The sequence below is a fragment of the Bactrocera tryoni genome, chromosome 3 (assembly GCF_016617805.1).
Source record: "Bactrocera tryoni isolate S06 chromosome 3, CSIRO_BtryS06_freeze2, whole genome shotgun sequence".
Taxonomy (NCBI): domain Eukaryota; kingdom Metazoa; phylum Arthropoda; class Insecta; order Diptera; family Tephritidae; genus Bactrocera; species Bactrocera tryoni.
Window position 1 is genome coordinate 77,350,759 of NC_052501.1, and position 21,586 is coordinate 77,372,344.

Below are 21,586 nucleotides of genomic sequence, written 5' to 3' on the forward strand. Positions count from 1 at the left end.
TGTTAGACTACTCTTGAAAGCTTCTGTCCTCTGAAAACCAAAAAAAGATAAAGGAAAACGCCTTTGGTGGACATCGGAGCTAATTGATAGCAGGTCTTCGAGCAGAAAACTTTTCATCAAAGTCTATAGAAGTGGCTCCAGTGACGATTGGATGCTTTATAAGTCAAGACTGGTTACGTATAAGTCGAAGTTAAAGAAAACTAAGATAGCCTCGTGGAGAGCACTCTGGGCATATGTAGAGAGCTGTCATGAGTCCTCAAGGTTTAGACGCATTCTAGCGAAAAATCCTGGTGCAACTGAGAAATGCTAATCGTAGTGAGTTTGCGAGCAGCCAAGTGTCGTTGTAACTACTCCTGGACGCTCACTTTCCGATAAACCATTTCGTTTAAGAAGTGCCACCGGGAGAAGTTCGAAAGGGCTCTACAACCTTCTTGGATATTTTGAATGAATGTTTCCATGTCTGGGGATTTAATCTTTCAAACCTTTTAATTCCCTAGGCCATCTTAGCCAGTCTCCAGGCCTTCGGAACCTGGCCTAATCTCACACAGTTCACGTGCAGTTAGCTGTATGACATCATGAGCGCCCGTTCAGAAAGAGCCCTCACGGTGACAAGAATTTCGGGCCCATTAATCTATCCTCGTTTCCATTGAAGACGTTAAATAGACTCATGAACATCAGACGACCGAAGGGAAAATCCAGCATGCTTACATAAAAGTCAGGTCGGTCTGTTTTGCAGGATGCAATGTCACGGCTAGAGGGAGTCCTTACGCACAAGGAATTAGCTGCTAGAAATGTGCGACCTTAATCATTGGAAGTGATTAAAGGCCTCGAAAACTTTGAGTTGTAATCGAACCTCAAGCAGTCTTCTCTACGACGGAACGGTCGTAGAAGGATGGGAAAGTGTAAAGACATCTGAAAAGTTAAGCGTTCTCAATTTAAAATGGTCAAATTTGCGCTGTCTTTTACCAGATATCGAATATGAGGATCTCGTGGTTTGTGTCAGACTTTTTGTCGAAAATGATATAACAAGAAACTGATATTACTTACGTCGTCTATTTTTATTTTCGACAAAACGTCTGCCACAGATAACGAAATAATTCCCCTAGTTCTCAATACTAATTTTTGATATTTTGGTCGACTGTATACTACATATGTATCGGTGGTATACAGATAAGATATATCAACAGTATAAGTATACCTATTATTTTGTATATGTAATTTACTACCGAAAGTTGATGAAATATGTCGAAAAATTCTCCAAACCGATCCTTCTAACTTTGCTAAAGCATATAATATTCCGTTGCATCCGAACTAAGGCCTTTCTTACTAGGTTTGTTACCATTTTGTTATAAATTAGTATTATTACTTTGCTCGAGAGTGCAACAAATTTTAATAACTTTAATTCGGTGATATTTTTGAGCACTTAGCTTGCATTAATTAGTATATAGTATGTATGTATGTATGTATGTATTAGATTATAGCAAGTTTTTTGACCTTAAATTGCGTTGTGGTCACTTAATAGAATCAGCGCTGTTGGAATTTGCATTTAACTTTGTTTACAACTGCTAATTATTATGGCTTTTAAGACTTTTAGAACCAGCACATTATATTATACATACATAGAATATATACAGAAAACCGCTTAAGTTGAGTGCATGTGCACTTGAATATATAATTTTTTGTTTTTTATGCTTTAGAAGTTACTATTTTATAGGGGTCATATGCTATAACTGTGTATAGAGTGCTTTATAAAAAATGCTACAAAGTACTGTAAGCAAGCGAGCTGAGAACGAAAGATATGAAGAGAGTGTGAGATAATCATAACTGGTTCGTTTGTGGAATTTGGAGTTGTATAGAGATCTACAAGTTGTTTGTTATTGTTTTATTTTGGTTTTTTGACGGCAAACACATTCACCAGATATTTTGAGAGAATGCTGACCAGTTGATAGTCCTTGATCTGAAAAAATTTGGTTCCATTCCGGCTAAGTAAAACCAAATGTCTAAGTCGCTATACTTATCCTCAATGATTTGAAAGATTTGCTGATTATAACGGATGATCGAAGTAGAGGTACATTTTCAATAACCTTTTTTAACAGATCACGCGTGAGTCGTGTCAGGTGTCATGTTATTTTTGTTCAGTATTGTTTGACATTTCATCTTGCAAAGAGTTAGGCCTGAACAACTTTTACAAATCGTTCAACTTTATTATGAAAATTCACGAACTGTAAAGAATATGTTTCGCGCGCTTTGCTTAACTTATGGTCAACATAATCGTCGGCCTGCTGAACGTAGTATTCGCAACAGCATCAACTATCTTGAGACTCAGTATTCTTTATTGGATAATATTCGACGTAATAAACCACGTCCAGAATGCAGTGAGCTGAGAGTGCACACGAATACTGTGGAGAGTCGATTCGGCACCGTTCGCAGCAACTCGCTCGACCATACCAAGCAACATCGCTTCGCTCTATGGGCTCTTGAAAAGTTCCAAGAAGATCTGACGCTTTCGAGCCAAGTTTTGTTCAGTGATGAAGCACGCTTCTGGCACAATGGGTATGTAAACAAGCGAAATTACCGCATGTGGGACGAAGAACAACCTAAAGAGATATATCTGCCATTGCATCCAGAGAAAACAACGGTTTGGTATGATTTGTGAGCCGATGGAATCATCGATCCTTATTTTTTAAAATGATGCCGCTGAGAACGTAACCATCAATGGAAATTGAAGCTCGTGATCTCGGCGTCACTTCCCACACATAAACTTATATTTATCTCGATTAGTTTTAGGTGATGCGCACAATCGTTAGATGAACCAAACCATCATACTCTGTAGAAACTTAAGTATAAAAATATTAACTTAATAAATTTTTTAAATAAATATATTTATTTATTTTATACAAAATTTAAATATTAATCCTAGCTGTGCTATTTACCATATCTAAATTTTGGTGATTTTGTATACAAGTCCATATGTAAGGCGCCAGTTTGTCCACGAAACTCTCGTTGAACCTTTTTGAACAGTTCATTTTGGCGAATGCTTCCATGCTGTAAAGAGACAACTGCAACGCCATGCCGAATAGGATAAATAACCATACAATCACATTTCCAAACCGACCACTTAACGGCAGATGCATTATTATATAACTGAGAATACCGAAGCATATGTAATTTACGGGCAAGAACAACTGCAAGGCCAAACCGATTATTAGCTCATGCACGAGGGCAGAGATTGTCACAACCGCGAAGGAGCAGACATAGCGATTAGAGCACACATAGCTGTAGCAATCCTTATAGATGTACTCATACAACCAATCCTGTACCAAACTATTCCACCTGATAAAATAATCGCGATAATTTGTAACACACCACCAATTTGTAAAGAATCTACGATCACCGAAGTGTAACAGCTCAGCAAAAAGATTTTGTACCGAATACAACAACATATAAATAAACAAGAGTAGGCATAGTGTTGAAGGCATTAACATGCCATAGAAACACTCAATAACAGTCGACCAATGTGGTGCCGTAACGCCGAATTCACGGTAGTAGGGTCTCATGAAATGCTCGTAAAAGAAGGTGAGGTAATAGATGGCAAGGAGAATTTCCATTATACGCGCCCAAACAAAGGTCCAACGTATCGGTGCGTTAGTACGCGGATATGAGGTGCGATAGATCAGCACCGGCGCAAATAGAAAGTAAATATAGTGGTCTAGACCCGGCAGTTGGATCGTGCTGTTAGTTGTGGACGCTGTATCGGCGCTTTGGCCAATTGTTGAACGTACAAAGGCGTGCATTTTCATTACGAGCCGCGTGCTCTCCATTAAGATAAAGAGCGCTGAGCCCAAACGTAAGTCGTAGTGTAGACAGCATAGCGCGCACAAGCAAAAGCTCGCGCAGATCGTTGTGATGTAGCATGCTAGGAACACCGTATTTATGAATGACTTGTAGATAGCTGCGAAGAGAGGTTTAAAAGTTAGTTTATTTGTCTTATTATGAAGTTGAATGGCTATGTTACCGTGCTTGCTTAAAGCGTGTATTTTTAGCCATAAGGAGACACCAAAGTAGACTAGAAACGCGCTGATATGCATAATAAACCAACAGCCAATAGCATAGGGAAGTCCTTTGAAACCAGGTTCCATAGTAAGCCAGCCAAGGTAAATTCTTTTATAAAATATTTAACCACGGAATAAATAAGCAGTTGTTAATATTTGGCTACAAAATAATGGTTAGGACTAAATTTTTTTCAATAGTAAGTAAAAAAAAGTTTGTTAAGGGGTTACACGGATTTTCTCTGCTAAAAAACAGCCTATTTTCAAAATTTTTTTCTCATATAAAAGATGAAATATTTTATTAGAATTTTTTATTGTTACAAACATACACTATAAACAAAGAAATACTGAAATTTTTGAAAAAAATATTTTAAACTCGGCCAGTGCGACGTCATTTCCGGTGACCCCACGGAAAAAGTTGCGACCGCGTTGGCAGCATAACTCCTTACAGGATCAGCTGAAGTGAAAAAATTAAGTGCTTTAAGCTAAAAACTTAACTTAAAACTTTGACGAAGGAAAAATAAAAACTGAAAATCGGATTTTTGGCAGACTTTTTTACAAAAAAAAAAAATGAAAATTCGCGACATTTTTTTCATACATATATGTAGTTGTAATCGAAAAAACATCCTTCGTCCAAGTCTTTAAGAATTGTATTTCAAAGACTTGTGCAAAATATCATGTAGATGAGTTTGAGTAGTTCTCTAGAAATCTTGCCAACCGACTTCAAAAACACAGTTTCGAGAAAAACGCGTTTAAAGGCGGCGCACTTAGCCGCACAAGTTTTCAATTCTGTATCTCCGAAACTATTACTCGGATCAACTTGACAATATTTTCGACGGGTTGTAGAATTTAATAAGACGATAAAAAATTTCGATTTTTTGAAACCCGTAAACCCATGTAACTCCTTAAATCAGTGAGAATGTATGAGTTTTGTTTTTGTAGCGGCAGCAAGCAATACAACAAGTTTTTTTGTGGCATGCGGCCGACTTCACAGTCCTTGCTTAGATAAAACTCCGGGTCTGAACCGTTTACTTAGACCCGTTGGTCGTGGGAACAAGCTAATACGTCTAAGTCATAATGGCTGATAATCTCTGTAAATTTTAATTATTTACAGCTAAAACTTGCTAGCATTTTGTATGTAGTCGTATGTGACATTCACCGGTCGTGTGTTTGCCGCAAACGAAGTCGGTCATGGAAAGCAAGAGTTTGCGCGGTTGCTAAGAAAGCTTCGACTGCTCAGTTATTATATGTGCATAGATAATAGCATAATATAATATATTTAAATTAATTTATTTTTATATTTAAAAAAGTTTATTTTATATAAAAAAAAAACATTCAAAAATAATAAAATAATATTTAGAAATTTTGTAAATAAAGCAACACTTGTTTTGTTTTAAAAAAATGTCTTTATAATATTTAAATAAATTAACAAAATGAAAGAAATCAGTATTTAAAAAATTATAATATAAAATTTAAAAGTTTTTTTTTCACAAAAAATAACATATTAGTAATATTGAATTAAAAAAAAATAATAGTCAGGAATTTAATCTTTTTATTTTTAAATGATGGGAAATATCAAAAAAAAATTATAACAATATTTCCAATTTTTAATATTTATTAATTGTATTATTTACCTTAATATGATGGAAAATTAAAAAAAAATAATAATAATAATATTGACAAAGAACAAAAAAGTTAAAGAAAAAAAGTATTAAAAAAACATAAAATAATTGTTAGAAATTTAATTTTTTTGCATTAAAATAATAGAGAGTTACAAAAAAAAAAAGAATTACAAAAATTTAAAATAATATTTATAACTTACATATGTATTTATTAAATAACAAATTAATATTTATAAATTTTTTCACGTTTTTAAAATATTTTCTTTATAATTTTTAAATCAAATAATAAAATGAAAGAAAATAATATTTAAAAAATTATAATATAATATTAGTAAATTGTATTTTTTTACCGCAATTTGACAGATAATTAATTTAATAAATATTAACATATTAATAATATTTAAGTAAAGGAATGAAAACAAGAACATACTTAAAAAACAATAAAATATTAGTTGAAAATTAATTTTTTTATTTTAAATTGATAGAAAACTAAAAAAAAATATTTAAAACATTGTAAAAGAATATTAATAAAGTCGCTTATTATTTTTAAAACAGCTTCCTTATAATTTTTAAATAAAAAAATAAAAAAATTATAAAATAATAATATAATATATTTATTTTAACAATAAAAAACCTCCAACTATTATTTTATTATTCTCTAAATAATATTTTTATTTTTTATTTTATGTAAAAATTATAAAAAAAAAAATATTTTAAAAAGAAGAACAGATCTATACAAAATGAAAAAAAAATATTATTTTTATTTTGCTTTGCTACGACTAGTCATCACTTTATAAAATTTTGTCTTTTAGAAAAATGTCAAAACCATCTCCTGTTTAGCGATAGTGCCACATTTTTCATATACTAAAATACATTATTTCAAATTATTAGCGACTCACCTGCCATAGGTGAAATAATCGTGACAAATTGTATATGTTATTAGATAAAACATCGCCACTAAGAATATATTATATATGGTTTGTATGTGCTCATCTTTTAAAATTTCCGTCATATACGATTCGGAGTGTTTGAATACTTTTTCATGTAACGGTTTTGGTTTTGATACCTTAGAAAGCGTTACTTTCTTATTTTCGTCTATTGAGCTGGAGTTTTTTATGGCTATCGTCGTGTCCGCATTACTTTGATTCGCTGCAAGAACCATGTTTTTAATTTTGACTGTGATTTGAAATGTCTACTGCGACAGGCTTTTGCTGGCGTATGTAATAATAAACAACTAAAGTAGCCGCTTTTGTTACTAAACCGCTCTAATTAACTGTATTCAACTAACTAAATTGTGTATTAAGCGGGAGATTAAGAGAGTGTAACGTAAGAAGTTTTTTATATTTCAAAATATACAGAGTGATCGAAAAATAATGTGAATTTTTATTGTGATGGTTGTATTGATATGGAAATAACGGTTTTATTTAAAGGTAGTTACTAATATAACTATTATTTGAATATTAAATATTTAAATATTTTTTATAATAAAAAGTCTCTAAAACGATTATTTTATTCATTTCATTTGATTCCTTTCTTAGATTAATAGATTTATTTTTCATATAAATATAAGCTAAGGACGTTAGAACGCCTTTGTGGATATTCTAATTATTATCTATCTTATTATCTATTTTTCAACTACAGTTATGTAATATAATAATTAATTCTCGTACACAATTTTGTTATGCTGATGCCTTGATACAAATAATTTTATCATGTAATCTAATTAGATATTAAACAACAACACGTCGCGTTGCCAACTTTAAGCAAATTGGCAGACAACAAATTCTTGCAGTTTTTTATATCAAGCAATTATTAATTTTAAAATGGAACATATCATTAACATCAAATATCTTTAAGCGTTTTCTAATTCTAAATATATTTATATATTTAAACTTTAAGCAAAACCCTTCAAAGCATTAAAAAATGTCTGCAACAATTGCTAATAATGCGTGTGGTGAGCTGACAACCCTACACACAAGGGTAATACTAATTGGCAACGCTGCGAAAATTCTACTGTCAAACCGTTTAGTGACGTGTATTGTGAGTTTGGAAAAATTTTATAGAACTGTGAAATTCTAAATTGAATTTCACGTCAATGGCTTTTTAAAGCCAATGATAAAATCAATTCATATTAACGCTTGTTGAATGTAATAATTGTTTGATTAATTAAACTTTTACAACATAATTCCTTTTACATATTGTGTTGGCTGAAACACGAGTTGGGGGAAAAAGAATTACAGGCGAACGTCACTTAATCAAAAAAAGCGAACAAGAACTTAAAAGCATAGGGTGCAAGGAGGTTCACGGGTTGCGCTCCGTTTGCAGTGGTGGTTGTGCGGCAGTATAAGAAAAGTGTCAGGCGAGACTAAGGAAAATGAGGAAATAGAAACGTGAGCATAAATTACAGATCGAAGGGCCGAAGGGGTTAAATTTTTGTGAATACGCGTTGTTTAAGTGCAAACGCGACGACTGGCCGACGTTGGATATCTGGTGCACTTTTACTTGAATTTTTGGTTTATCTTTATATTTTAGTTTATCTACGCATATTTTCAAAAAAAAGTTATAGTGTCTGGCACAAAGAAGTTGGCTTAATCAAGTGACGGCAATAAACGAAATACAATTATAAACAACACCTGTGCCAGTTACTGGTAGCAGACGTTAAAAAAACTACAGCAATGATGGATGAGGACACAAGTACTTCGTCTGGAGGCGGTGTGAAGCTATTCTTCGTACGCCTATCACAAGTGAGTTTCAAATAAAAAGTTGTTGAATACTTTTTAATAATAAATTCTTGTATAGATGTACCAATCGACGCTGGATCGCTGGACACCACATACTAGAATGCGATGGGCGGGTGCAATTGTGATTTTATTGCTCTTCCTGCTACGTATTTTCATCTACCAAGGCTGGTATATAGTGTGCTATGCGCTGGGAATATATCATTTAAATTTGTTTATTGCATTTCTAACACCAAAAATCGACCCGGAATTCGATCCGTACGAAAATGATGGTAAGAGCAATTGTTAATTAATAAAAATGATTTAAAACAATTTTTGCAAAAATATACGACGTACTACAATAACTGTAATATTGTAATAGTGCTTGCGGTCGTTTGACAGTATTGCAACGTTAGTTGTTCTTTAAAAGAATGCAATAAGTTAATAAGGGGGATGGTAATTTTCGAAGAACTTTTTTCATAAGTTGACAGTTTATTGATTTTTTTTGTTGCTTCGTCGTGCTTTGGCATGCATTACTAAGTCATATGTTAGTCGTAAAATATTTTTATTTTTTTGAAGGTATATTTCAATAATATTAAAATTAATACATCAGGTTGCAAAGAGAAAAAATTAAAAGTATAAATATTTTGAAAGCCGTAAAACAATAAGATTTCTTATAAAATAAATCTGTCTTAAGTAAAATGCTCTATTTTTTTGTGTGTGTTTTGCGTTTTTTTCAGAAGATGGTCCCAATTTGCCAACACGTAGTAACGAAGAGTTCCGGCCGTTCATACGACGTCTACCGGAATTCAAATTTTGGCTGTCGATCACGAAAAGTACAATCATCGGTCTGATATGTACATTCTTTGACTTCTTCAATGTGCCTGTTTTCTGGCCTATACTCGTCATGTACTTCATTACACTCTTCTGCATAACAATGAAGCGGCAAATTAAGGTAGGCTTAAACTAATCATTTACATGCATATACATATTCATATTGTTATTGTTTTTGTTTTATCTTTTTGCATTGTGCAGCATATGATTAAGTACAAGTATCTGCCATTTACACGGAACAAGCCGCGCTATCAACGTGTTGGTGAGTCACAGGCAACGACAAAGTGACAATTAGCCGCACAGACACTGCAAAAAACAAACGACAACCAATCGACAACGGGTATTACGTCGATACACGAGCAAAGAACAACAACAACAACTACAGCAACAGTAGCAGCAGCAACAGCAGCAAATACAACGATTGCCACCACGGCAACAACAGCAACATCGTTACCAGCTGCACCATTGGCAGCTGCGACTACGTTAGCAACAACAAACATAGCAAAACCACCGCAAATTATAACTATTGAGTAAATTCAACTAAAGTACACAATAACATAAACTACAACTATAAACATGAACACTAACAAAAACAAACTATCAACAAAACAAAAGGAAAACTAAACATTTACAGAAACATTTCAAAAATCATGCAAAGTCAGCTAGCAGCTATCAGTATTTTATTTAATTTCAACACTTGAAAATACAATTTTCGCCGCCGCCATAATTCTACACACACACACACACACACACAGTTTTAATATGAACTGGAATTTTGCAATTTCTTCAAATTCTTACTAATTTGCGCGTGCCAAGTGCATTATCTAACATTTCATTTGCTTGACATTTTGTTGTTAGCGTTTGCTTAAGTTTATAAAAAAAATACTTGTTGTTCTTAGCGGCATAAACGTTGTAAAATCCAACTAATTTCTCTAACCGGCTATGATTTCACGCCTATTCAGTTAGTTGGCTGGGTTCTACAACGTTAATGCTTATTGTCGTGCAGTGTCCTGTGCAAAAAAAAAAATATAACTTTTAGTGGCATTTGTCCATCTTTGTCTTATAACTAAGATTATCTTTGCTTCAATATTTAAAACTTAAAAAACTTTTTATTTGTATGCAATGTTAATAATTATTATTACTATTATTATTATTTTTTTTAGTTTAATTTGAGCGTGTCAGTGGCCGTGTCACATAAATCAATCATACAAAGCACATTGTATCTGTAACGTTTGTATGTAAATAGCGTGCAATAAAGCATACAAAAAATTGTCAAACGGCGTGACGTTGTAGTGGCAACAGCCATCATTTCATACCCACATATGTATGTATATGATACCGAGGTGCACTATAAAACTACTTTGGCTTAAAGCGCTTGAATTGAATTTTGGTTTAAAGTAATATATATTTATATATTAATCATTATTATTAATTATGCTTAGTAATTTTATGTGTACACCTGTATTGAACTTGTTCCGAACCTAAATATACACATTCTAACGAAGTGTGCAACACCTTCTAGACAATTAAGTACATTAATGGATGCTATTAATTTAGTTTACCCACAAATGCTGTTTCCTAATGGTAGCAGCTAATTAGAAAATCAACAAAATTTTAAATAATTTTCAAAACTCGCATTTGCACGTTAATTTTGTCCTTCAGTTTTGTAGACAAAAAAAGCTTTTCTCAACTTCAATTTGTAGTAATGTTGTAATTGCGTAAAATATAATTTGTTTGTTAACAATACAACACTAATTAGCAGTTATATGCGTTAGATAACATTTGTATATAGCGCCTTTTCCACACAGCAAATCTTCATTTCCATTTTGAAATATTTTTGAAAAGTTCACAAATATGTAGGTTATGCGTCAATGTTGACGAATTGCTGATTGTAAAACACATAAGGAATGAAATACATACCTACATACATCTATACTAAGCGCATGTGTGAGTTGCCAAGTTGAAACTGGGTACAGTGTACGATTGTAATAAATAACAATACCAAATCATTTGAATAAAATACAAATACAAATAAAATAACTTAAGTCGAAAAAGCTGTTCTTTTATATTTTTGTTTTGCAAATATTTCGTGAAAGTGAAAAGAAACAAGTATTATTAGTCATATGTGGTCTAGGTAATGTTTTCGCCTAAGATTATCTATTTTAGACACAAAGATACACTGTTATGAGTAAAACACGCTCTTTTATTTTCATTGAGATAACTTACATGTTGGCCGATATATGCGGTATAAAGTCAACCGGAAGTTCGGAAATCCTTTTTAAGGTATATGGGGAGTATTAAGCGGATTCAAGCCATTTTTGACACACACTATTATAAAGAAAAGATTATCTCTGAATTTCAAGCAGATATTTCGCAAATACAGGTCTAGAATCCCAACTCTTGCCAACACATAGGGGCTTCAACAGTTTTGGTTCGATTTGGACAATTTTCGGTTCCAATGCCGCTTCAAAGGACACTATTCGTGTCAATAAGTCACACCAATTTTTCTAAATTTTTAGCCCACAGGTGGCGCTTGGTAATGCGACCCCGAATACGAGCATCTACGAACTCGTCCTCTCTTTTTTAGAGTTTGCACAGACAGATAGACGGACAGACAGACCGTTATACACATATATGTACATCACCTTTTTTATATAACTCGATTAGTTTAAGGTGATACAAACAACAGTGTTTATAATACTAAAGTCTTCAAATATAGATCGCACAGTTTAGGTCTCTGCAAGTGTTTGATATTGAGTTTCTTTTGCACAGTCTTGTTCCTAACAGCACCGCTTCTGAGGGACCTAAAGAGTCATGTAGCATGTTCATACGCAGTTGTTGTCGTCGAGTGTCTGAAACATCTCGGTAGTCTTACCTTCGGCAAACCAGAAACATAGTTGGAACTGACATTGCCGTCCCGTCCCAAAAAATTGGTGATAAGCTCAAAGCGCGTCGAATGCTTTCAGAGCTTGTCAAGCTCTTTGTACTCACGAATTTTGGTTGCTCTCTTTTTTGTCTGTAAATGCGACTTGCTTCCTTCTCCTGCTCTCGGTATCTATCCATCCCGCATGTGTTGTGGTCGATTATAAGGTTGCGAGGTAGGCAGTCTGCCTTCTCTCCGCTGCGACACTGCACTCATAATCGTACAAGCTATTCTTTCGCCTTTTCCGTTTGCAGCTGTTCGTAAGGAGCTTGAAATTGCGTTCCACAGTTCCCTTATACCGAAGTTCTTAGAGAGCAGGAGTGCAAGTCGAGTAGAAAATCGTTCTGCTGTCTGTTGTGTTGATTGTGATTGCAGCTTCTCGACGTCGAGCGTTCTTGTGTTTGTTGGCGTGCGTTTTTTGCTGCACAGAGGCGGGTGCGAATCTTGGCTGCAACAAGGTAGCGGTCCGAATCAATGTTAGGACCTCGGAGCGTACATACGTCTAAAACACTGGAGACGTATCTTCCATCTTACTTAACATGATAGATCCGGAGAGAGGTGGCTTAATAAATTTTTCTATGCTGGAATCTAGTACTACAGATAACCATACTTCGAGCCTCGGCGAAGTCGATCGGCCTCAACCCATCCGAATTTGCGCTCCTTTATATGGCCACTGTAGTAAACACCACAAGGACCTCCTCGCCTCAGTCCTTGTCCTCTTCTTCTTCTTAATTGGCGTAGACACCGCTTACGCGATTATAGCCGAGTTAACAACGGTGCGCCAGTCGTTTCTTCTTTTCGCTACGGGGCGCCAATTGGATATTCCAAGCGTAGCCGGTCCCTCTCCACCTGGTCCTTCCAACGGAGTGGAGGTCTTCCTCTACCTCTGCTTCCCCCGGCGGTTACTGCGTCGAATACTTTCAGAGCTGGAGTGTTTTCATTCATTCGGACAACATGACCTAGCCAGCGTAGCCGCTGTCTTTTAATTCGCTGAACTATGTCAATGTCGTCATATATCTCGTACAGCTCATCGTTCCATCGAATGCGATATTCACCGTGGCCAACGCGCAAAGAACCATAAATCTTTCGCAGAACTTTTCTCTCGAAAACTCGCATCGTCGACTTCCAGTCCATCACATTTCTTGGACAGCGGTGATGTCTGCCTTTACTCTAACGAAGACATCAACCAGCTGGGCAGCGGAACCTTCTCAATTAAAGGACCGAACTTTCCAGGTGCATACCCTTAAATCGTCTCTCATCCGAGGCTGTTTTCTTCTTCTCATTGGTAGTGTTTTTTACGTGACGGGTCCCAAACACAACATATAATCCTGGAGAGGAATCTATCACCTTCTCACTTTAGCTCGCCTTCAAACGATGTTTTTTGGCTATCCAGAAGATACTTGGTCTAAGACCGGAAGTCGTGAGCTGCTTGAGCCATACATATGTGAAAGAATGGCGCTCAGAGAGCTTTCCTCACTTTCGTGAACTTCTACACAAGGCTCCATCATCCTTTTCTCGAATAGTCACTATAAAAATTTGTGTAAAGTACATATATTCTAAAGGTCTAAACTAGTATTCCAAAGTTGCAAAGCCCGTGAATTGCCAACTGGAGCTTTATTGAGTGCTTTAGAGTGCTCAATAGGACCACTAGCTCAAATGTGACCACTTTTATACCGGTCAACCAACCAACTAATCAATAAGCCATCTTGGGTATTATCAAAATTGTTTATTTATTTTTATTTTTAGCTTAAATTCTATTGATTGATGCCTTAAATTACTGTTATTATATTACATGCATGGTTGCCACTGAATTTTTAATACTAATTCTTTGGATTGAGATTTCTAGTGCTAATTATTTCAGTGTTTTTATAAAATTATATAATTTGTGACTTTTATTAAACTATGAGTAGGACTTATATGTAATGTTTTAAGTAATGCAGTTATAACGTATGACTATTTCTCTGCTTTAAGTACTAAGTTTGTTTACTTAGAAAATATGACTACTTGTTACTAGTTGAGTTGTATGTATAATGATTTTGTTTAAATTAAATATAATAGAGAAAATATTTTTTTTTTAAGTTTTAGTTAAATATAAGACATTAACTACTACTTTTTTTTATTTTCATTCTTTTTTTATAGCGAAGTATAAAATATTAAATTAAAATAAATAAATAAATAAAATATGTTGTGAGGCTTCGATATACTAAATAATACTACTGTGTAATATATCTGCATATATATTTAATATATAAAATTATCATGAACTAGCATAAATAGCAGTTAAGCAGCATGAGGACCACGGTCGAGAGCGTTATGGTTGCGGTTTGCAACGCTATCGCTGTACCCTTGTTGAGTGGTGCGCTGTCCATTAGCATTTGGAATGGACAAATGCTGGGTTCCTTCACGTACGTTGTAAAGTTGGGATAGCGTATAATCTCCGACGGCTGTGTAAGAAATTAAGGTAGTGTAATTGTAATTAATTTCTATGAAATTATAAGAAATTTGGTTTTATAAGAAAATGAAAGATATTGGTTTTAGATGAAAGATATTGGTTTCAGTCTTGTGGTATATTTTGTAGGCGAAAAGTTGGCTTTAAAGCGTCGTAATGTTTACGAATTTTCATTAAAAAAACTCTGTTTATTAGCCTTAGGCCGCCACGCTAAGCTGTCCAAGTGAGATCCCTCTTAGAATCGATCTCCTAACCTAATCTTAGGCCGAAAAGAAACAAGTATTTGCTTTGATTCAGGCTTGCTTTGATTTTAATTTTTATAGCTCTGAATTCTGGGGTTTTTAAATAAAAGCCCACAGCCTTTTGCCCAGCAACGGCACTTTTTTTTTGGAAAATTGAAGGCCGTAAATTAAGTATACACTAACGGTTTCAAAGTTACCCACTTCTTTAGGATAATATATTATATTACTTTGGAAAATTGCGCTCTGGATTTGATAACTGTTTTCAAAACTTAAAAAAATTATTGTTTTCTTTTTTATAGAATAAAATGTAATAATTTTTTCGGATAACTGTTCAGTCACACATTTTCTCCGATGGTAATGATCTCTTAACTAATAGACAGCCACAGGAAAGCTGTGGCATGCCTAAAGAACAAGACCATTCTTTATTGTCTAGGAACTCATATACCATACATTGGTGGCCCAGTCTTTTGGACTGAAAATGTCGCAATCATTTCTAAATCGCTGACAGAAAAGCTATATTGATTGTGAACTTAGTTCATTTTCCTCGAGGCCAATGATTTATAAGATAGAGAGATAGAAAATAATTGAGGTTTCACACTACAACCTATGGTCTATTGTGCCCTCTCCTATATCACGTATGGTCACAAAGGTCCAGCACTCTGTTCCATGTCGGAAAACCGTCAGTTTGCGCAAGAGACTATGACCATGCTGGACAAGTGCTTACTGAGCCTGCAGTGTGGGGCCTCACAGCATGGTATGGTTATGGCTCCATCATACTGAAATCTGAGCTAGACGGCTAGTTTTCGGGCAGTTGACTTGAGGCTCTTAGCCTTGATAAGGAAAATAGACAGCAGTTCGGTACTTCAGATTTAACAACTCATTAGTTTAACCATTAACTAATAGTATATATATTAGGTCGCTCAAAATCTTTTAATAATTATGATAAATATTTGCTTGTAAAATTGCTTTAAAATATTACAGTTACTTACTATTGACAGCGACTCATTGGACACCCTACAGAACGTCATATGCTTGCCAGTAATCATGGTTTGCTCGACGCGCTTCGTAAAAAGCGGCTCAGACCAAGGCAACTGCTTCAAATGCGATAAAAATGTGCGGTCATGGAACTCGACGGGATCGGAAATGATCAGCTTGTCTGTAAAAACAGTAAAGTTAAATAATTTTTTGGTTATGATAGAAAAAAAAAAACAATTAAAAAAATGAAGATAAAAGTTTTATTTACTGAAAATCAATCAAAATCAATAGTTTCTTGTGCTTATCTGGGAATACAGGGTTTATTCGGAAAGTAATAGGACTGATTTTCTTCCGCCGCGACGGTACTTCGTAGCGTGCGCGCACCGACTAGATTCGGTAGAGGACGTTCTTAGCTAACGAACTGCTGGTCAGTTGTTTCCGAGCACCTGGAGAGTCAGGACAAACATTTTGCGCGACGTATTTCTGTGAGTGGTGCAAGCTGAAAATGCCGCGTTCGTTAAAGCAGAGGTATCCGACTAAATTCTGTGTGAAACTCGGCAAATCTGCGACAGAGACGTTTGATATGTTCAAACAGTTCATGGATCTTTGAGACAAAGAGGCAATCCTCCGAGTGGCACACACCGGCGTCTCATCGCCCAAAAAAGGGAAGAATGAGCAAATCCAAAGTGAAAACGATGTCAAAATTTTTTTTCATCAAAGGCATCGTCCACCATAAATTTGTTCCTCCTGGACGAACAGACAACACCAAGTTTTACGTGGAAATTCTCAATAGACTCAAACGAAAGGTCAATCGGATCCGGCAAGATATCACAATCGTTTAGAAGTTGCACCACGACAACGCCCCGTCTCACATTGCCTTTCTTTTGAACAGCTACCTAACCAAAGCCGGCATCTCAACACTTCCGCAGCCGCCCTATAGCCTAGATGTGGCTCCCGGACTTTTTTGTTTCCTTGCCAGAAAAGGCCGATGAAAGGGGATCCAAGCAGCATGCACCTCACCTCTCAAGGCTATTCTGGAGAATGCCTTCAATGCTTGGAAATCGTGCTGGCAGCGCTGCATCGACGCAGAAGGTGCCTATTTTGAAAGTTTTTAAAGAATTGTAACGATTGGTTCAACAAGTTTTTTTAAATCGACTCAGGCCTATTACTTTACGGACAACCCTGCATATCCTGTTTGCCGAAAATTTTTAGGGATCATAAAAATTTGTTCGTCATGTATTGACATGTCCGAGTGAAATTTACTACTCATTTGCTGGAATCGACCAGATCGGACAATGATATCACATATCTCTCATACAATCGATTATTCAGGTTTTTTAAACTTCGCCTTAAAAGTCGCTGCTTCAAAACTGGTTTTAAACCCATAGTCCCTCATGCAAAGTAGTTCAGAATGATCTGTAGTAAACGTCTCGCATACGCGATTTTATAGAAAAAAATCGACCCGCACTAATGTGCATATCCTAATGCTTGTGTTTCGATTTTTTAAACAGTAATTTTAATAATAATTCTATAACTTTTGGTACAACATAATATTTGTGCTTCCTTAAACTCACTTAGCAATGATTCTTCATACAGTCGCTCTTCATCCGTCATATTTACGCGATTCTTTTTCGTTTTGGCATAAATCGTGTTCGGTATATAGTCCAGGACATTGCTGCAATAAGTATAAAAAAAAATAAACCACAATATTAAATAAGCATGGCAGAAATGTATGCTTTAACAGTTATGCGCTGTGCTAGCACCCACCCGTTGTAGAGGAATAAATTCTCCACATCTGTCATGTTGAGCGAGTAAAATTGATAAACGCCAAATGTTTCGAAAAACTCACGCACCGGCGTCATGCTGTAGCAGCCAGCCAACTCAATGCGTGGATAGTAGGTGATAAAGGACAGACACATCTCCTGTTTGGTTGAGTAACCACCGAAGGTCGGATGTTTGCGATTCAATGTCTGTGTTGGTGGTGAAATGCGAGTAAATCGTTAATAAATTATGCAATTTGTCTGCCTGTCGTCCAGTGTAGTCGGCACACTTTGCTGAGGCACGTGGCAATGCCGCTACTTACCTCATAAGCGCAATCGGTAATAATGTAATCGCCCGGTAATACGACGACTTCTTGTTCCAGCTGACGCACCTGCTGGAAGTTGTAATCATAGTTGTCATCCTCGATAATGCGCTCCAGCTCCTTGCCGTCGCGCACGTGACGCAGCGTCATTTTGCGGCCAGCATGATGTGAATGCAATGTGCCGGAGATGATTTTAATGCCGTCAGCGGGAAACATCTGCGCGCGCACAGTTAAGACAGAGACATATTGTATATAATAAATTGATAAGCAATAATTTGCGGTTTCAATGAAGACAATTATGGTTTTGCTTGTTGTGGTTTTGGTGGTAGCCAAAATATGTCTGTACTCACCACATTTGAGCAGGATGGCCCACAGATGCCAATGTTGCGGTATAGCTTCTGGCCGGGTGGTATGAGCTGTGTGTCCGAAACTGACACGCCGGAAATCATAATGCCTGCGTCGTTGGGCCGCAAACGACTCGTGTAATGTATGCGAAAGCCCGAGTGATCGACGACTGTAAAGGCGGACGGTGAAGTGTGCAATTAAACGCCTTCATTAAAATACCAAATTAACTTACTTTGCTGTGCGTGTGGATTGTCATAGTGTATCTCGAGCATATAATACTTAGCGCCTTGCTTGCCGCCCACCGGTATGCCGACATGCTGTGGCAGAAATTGTCCTGTATACATGGGTGTGTGTAAAAAATGGCGTACAAAATGTAAATATTTTTTTAAAGCCAACATATAATTTACAGCGTGGCATATAAATTTAAAAAATTCGCAACATTGGCATGTAAATTAATTTGCATGAATGTGGCGGGTTATATACACTTGCTGGTATAGCTTTATGCTTATAAACATATGTAGATATGTACATACCTGTCGAGCCAATAGACCACACCGCCACTGGTGTTATGCATGAGTCCCAATCGTGTGGCGTCAATAAATTACTGTTGCATACCGCGCCGCTGCTCTTCACCCACACCTCCCACGAGTGTGGATCCGAGCCGGGATATGACTTGGTTGTGCATTCAAAGAGTGTCATATGGTGTACAAGCGGTTGGTTGGTGTTGCTGTAATTGTAATTTAAATGAATGCAAATACAATAAGAAAATGAAGAGTGAAGAGTAGATAACAAAAAAAAAAAAAACCATAAATAACATACTTCTAGGCGTTTAAGCAATTTCAAATTCTGGAATTTCATAAATGATCTAAATTTTTGTATCGGGTGCTTTCATATTGTTCAAATAACAGCTGATTTTATAATAATTAGTATCTTTTATTACACTGCGGCTGAGTTATGTCGTCATTGTTAAATAATACAAGGCTAACAACAGGACATATGCCTTATGTATACTGGTTGGGACTAATTTTAAACAGAAGCTTTCATGGCATCTAAACTTAGACGCTGAGGTAAAGCAAGCAGCTACCGGATTGAACATAAATTCCGCCCACGATATTGCCTTCACTTCCAGGAAAGAGTAGGTTGACAGGGGCGCAAAAAAGTAATAAGGATGGATCCAAACTGGATACTTGAAAGGTTGTGAGTTTCAGCAAAATTAAATACCAAAATCGCTTTCAATTCTTTTCCAGCAGTGTTCACAGCAATTACAGAAAGTTCTGACGCAGACTTTGCTAACAACAAGGAATATATTTATATATACAGACAGCCAAGCGGCTTTGAAATTACTAAAATATCACTTGGTTTCGTCAAAGGTAGTAAAATAATGTCTTGATCTCAGGACAGGGTTCCCAAACTGGATACTTGAATGGTTCATGGTGCCTTTACAGCACTACTGCAGTGCCTTCCCAGCTGAGTTCCGAGCAATTAAAGAAAGTCTTCTTGTTCTGACGCAGACTTTGCTAACAACAAGGAATATATTGATATATACAAACAGCCAAGCGGCTTTGAAATTACTAAAGTCTCACTTGGTTTCGTCAAAGATAATGAAAGTATGACTTGATCTCTTATAGCATCTAACACACTATTTTATGACAAACCTGTAATGGGTTCCAGGGCATAGTAATATCCTTGACAACTGTGTGGCTGATGAACTAGCCAGTGCCTTGCGATTAGACTAGGGAAAAGAGCGAATTTATATGCCTCTGGCTAATTGACAAATATGTTATATTTATAGTGATTTAGCTGAAGCTCGGGGAAGTCTAGCCCTGGCTCAACAAGCAGGTATACGTGGTACGAATAGAATATGAACCGCAAATCTCGACTATTAAACTCAAAAAGAACTAAAGAACTCTAGTAGGAGTACTAACAGAACACTGTCTATTAAGCAGACTGGAAACGTCATATAATGACTAGTGTAGAATCTGACAGCAGGTAGAAAAATTCTTTATTGCGAATGCAAGGCTTTGTATAGAAGAAAAAATCGTAACTATCGATCTTGATCTTGGCTTCTAGACGACATTTCGGAGTTTGTACAGATAAAAATTTGTATACAAATTAACTTCTTCAGAAGCAGAGGGTGGTTCAGAGAGGAGATAATAGAGTGAGAAACTGTTAGTCTCAGGGGTTTCAGAGTTTTAGAGATATCGATCGGGAATTTTTCCCAAAAAAAATCTCATTTGTCGAAACCGCGGTTATCCAACTACTATATAGATAAATTACCCTCAAGATCCACGCCGTTAGTTCTGCTTTCTCCAGACTGGATAAGGAAGCGAAGCAAATGGGTCCAGCAGTGAACGAGGGCAAGATGAAATATCTCTTGTCATCAAACAAATAGTCGTCACACACGCGACTTGGCTCCCACATCACTGTTGACAGTCATAACATCGTAGTCGTAGATAATTTCGTTCATCTTGGAACAAGTATTAATATCAAAAACAATGTCAGCCTCGAAATCCAATGCAGAATAACTCTTGCCAACAGATAATAGATACTACTTCGGACTAGGTAGGCAATTGAGAAGTAACGTACTCTCTCGACCAACAAAGACCAAACTCTATAAGTAATTTCTTATTCCCGTTCTGCTATATCGCCCATATGCGGCGTGGGCGATAACAACATCTGATGAGTCGACGTTACGAGTTTTCGAGAGAAAGTTTCTGCGGAAGATGTATGTGCCTTTGCGCATTGGCCACGGCGAATATCACAATCGATGGAACGATGTGCTGTGTGAGATATATAACGACATTGACATAGTTCAGCGAATTAAGAGGCAGCGGCTACGATGGCTAGATCATGTCGTCTGAATGGGCGAAAACACTTCAGTTCTGAAAATATTCGGCGCTGTACTCGTCGGGGGAAGCTGAGGAAGAGGAAGACTTCCACACCGTTAGAGAGATCAGGCGGAGAAGTACTCGGTTCCACCTGGTATCTCGATTTGGCGCCAAACAGCGAAAAGGGAGAATGCGTACCGGAAGTCTTTGTTTTATTTGAGATCATAAATTCATATTTAGAAACATATTTATGTCCTTACTGAGATTATGCAGCCACTGTATAAATAACTTATGGTTCCATAATTATTATACCAATTATGCCGTTATAAGTTATTATGTAAACGCGTGCCTTACTTTAGCCACTTCATCATCGAAACCATTTCAAACTCACTTTGACATTTCCAGTCCCAGTCTGTGGTTGTCACTTGACAAAGAGGTTGAGTGACTGGCTGTGGTAATGCGAGCTACAAGTATATTAATATAAATTCTTAAGAATTTGCCACTTTTACCTGGTAGTAA

General features: G+C 36.1%; 3 protein-coding genes across 7 annotated transcripts in view; 1 reads left to right on the forward strand and 2 right to left on the reverse strand.

Annotated features, from left to right (window-relative positions):
- Positions 1-2,903: 2,903 nt before the first annotated feature.
- On the reverse strand, positions 2,904-6,929 carry LOC120770785 (sterol O-acyltransferase 1-like). The gene is made up of 3 exons (XM_040098364.1): positions 6,571-6,929; positions 4,016-4,161; positions 2,904-3,952 (listed from the first exon to the last, which is right to left on the reverse strand). The coding sequence occupies exons 1-3, from the start codon at positions 6,831-6,833 to the stop codon at positions 2,904-2,906; spliced, it is 1,458 nt and encodes a 485-aa protein (XP_039954298.1). The 5' UTR covers positions 6,834-6,929.
- A 768-nt stretch (positions 6,930-7,697) lies between these two features.
- LOC120771218 (protein RER1) lies at positions 7,698-11,267 on the forward strand. 5 transcript variants are annotated; one of them, XM_040099125.1, is made up of 5 exons: positions 7,698-8,415; positions 8,471-8,681; positions 9,129-9,343; positions 9,424-9,484; positions 10,386-11,267. In XM_040099125.1, the coding sequence occupies exons 1-5, from the start codon at positions 8,347-8,349 to the stop codon at positions 10,388-10,390; spliced, it is 561 nt and encodes a 186-aa protein (XP_039955059.1). In that variant the 5' UTR covers positions 7,698-8,346; the 3' UTR covers positions 10,391-11,267. The 5 variants fall into 5 exon arrangements, with proteins under 5 accessions (XP_039955059.1, XP_039955058.1, XP_039955055.1 ...); XM_040099121.1 differs by having other exon boundaries at positions 7,699-8,061; positions 8,204-8,415; positions 9,424-11,267; XM_040099123.1 differs by having other exon boundaries at positions 7,699-7,818; positions 8,204-8,415; positions 9,424-11,267.
- Positions 11,268-14,346: 3,079 nt separating this feature from the next.
- Positions 14,347-21,586, reverse strand: part of LOC120772820 (MOXD1 homolog 1) — a 36,280-nt gene continuing 29,040 nt past the window's right edge. Inside the window, exons 5-12 of the mRNA XM_040101616.1 lie at positions 18,773-18,966; positions 18,472-18,573; positions 18,245-18,408; positions 17,895-18,110; positions 17,579-17,781; positions 17,386-17,486; positions 15,826-15,992; positions 14,347-14,589 (exon numbers count right to left, since the gene is read on the reverse strand). Coding sequence (XP_039957550.1) covers positions 14,410-14,589; positions 15,826-15,992; positions 17,386-17,486; positions 17,579-17,781; positions 17,895-18,110; positions 18,245-18,408; positions 18,472-18,573; positions 18,773-18,966 — 1,327 coding nt within the window. The 3' untranslated portion in view covers positions 14,347-14,409. The remainder of the gene's footprint in view (positions 14,590-15,825; positions 15,993-17,385; positions 17,487-17,578; positions 17,782-17,894; positions 18,111-18,244; positions 18,409-18,471; positions 18,574-18,772; positions 18,967-21,586) is intronic.

What these genes read in the sequence shown, in the direction of transcription:
- LOC120771218 (XM_040099120.1), top strand. Translation starts at nt 8,347, where the DNA reads ATGATGGATGAGGACACAAGTACTTCGTCTGGAGGCGGTGTGAAGCTA. An exon ending in CGATCCGTACGAAAATGATG is followed by an intron (nt 8,682 to 9,128) that starts GTAAGAGCAATT and finishes CGTTTTTTTCAG; the next exon opens with AAGATGGTCCCAATTTGCCA. An exon ending in CAATGAAGCGGCAAATTAAG is followed by an intron (nt 9,344 to 9,423) that starts GTAGGCTTAAAC and finishes TGCATTGTGCAG; the next exon opens with CATATGATTAAGTACAAGTA.
- LOC120770785 (XM_040098364.1), bottom strand. Translation starts at nt 6,833, where the DNA reads ATGGTTCTTGCAGCGAATCAAAGTAATGCGGACACGACGATAGCCATA. An exon ending in GATTATTTCACCTATGGCAG is followed by an intron (nt 4,162 to 6,570) that starts GTGAGTCGCTAA and finishes ATTTTATAAAAG; the next exon opens with AATTTACCTTGGCTGGCTTA. An exon ending in ACACGCTTTAAGCAAGCACG is followed by an intron (nt 3,953 to 4,015) that starts GTAACATAGCCA and finishes CTCTCTTCGCAG; the next exon opens with CTATCTACAAGTCATTCATA.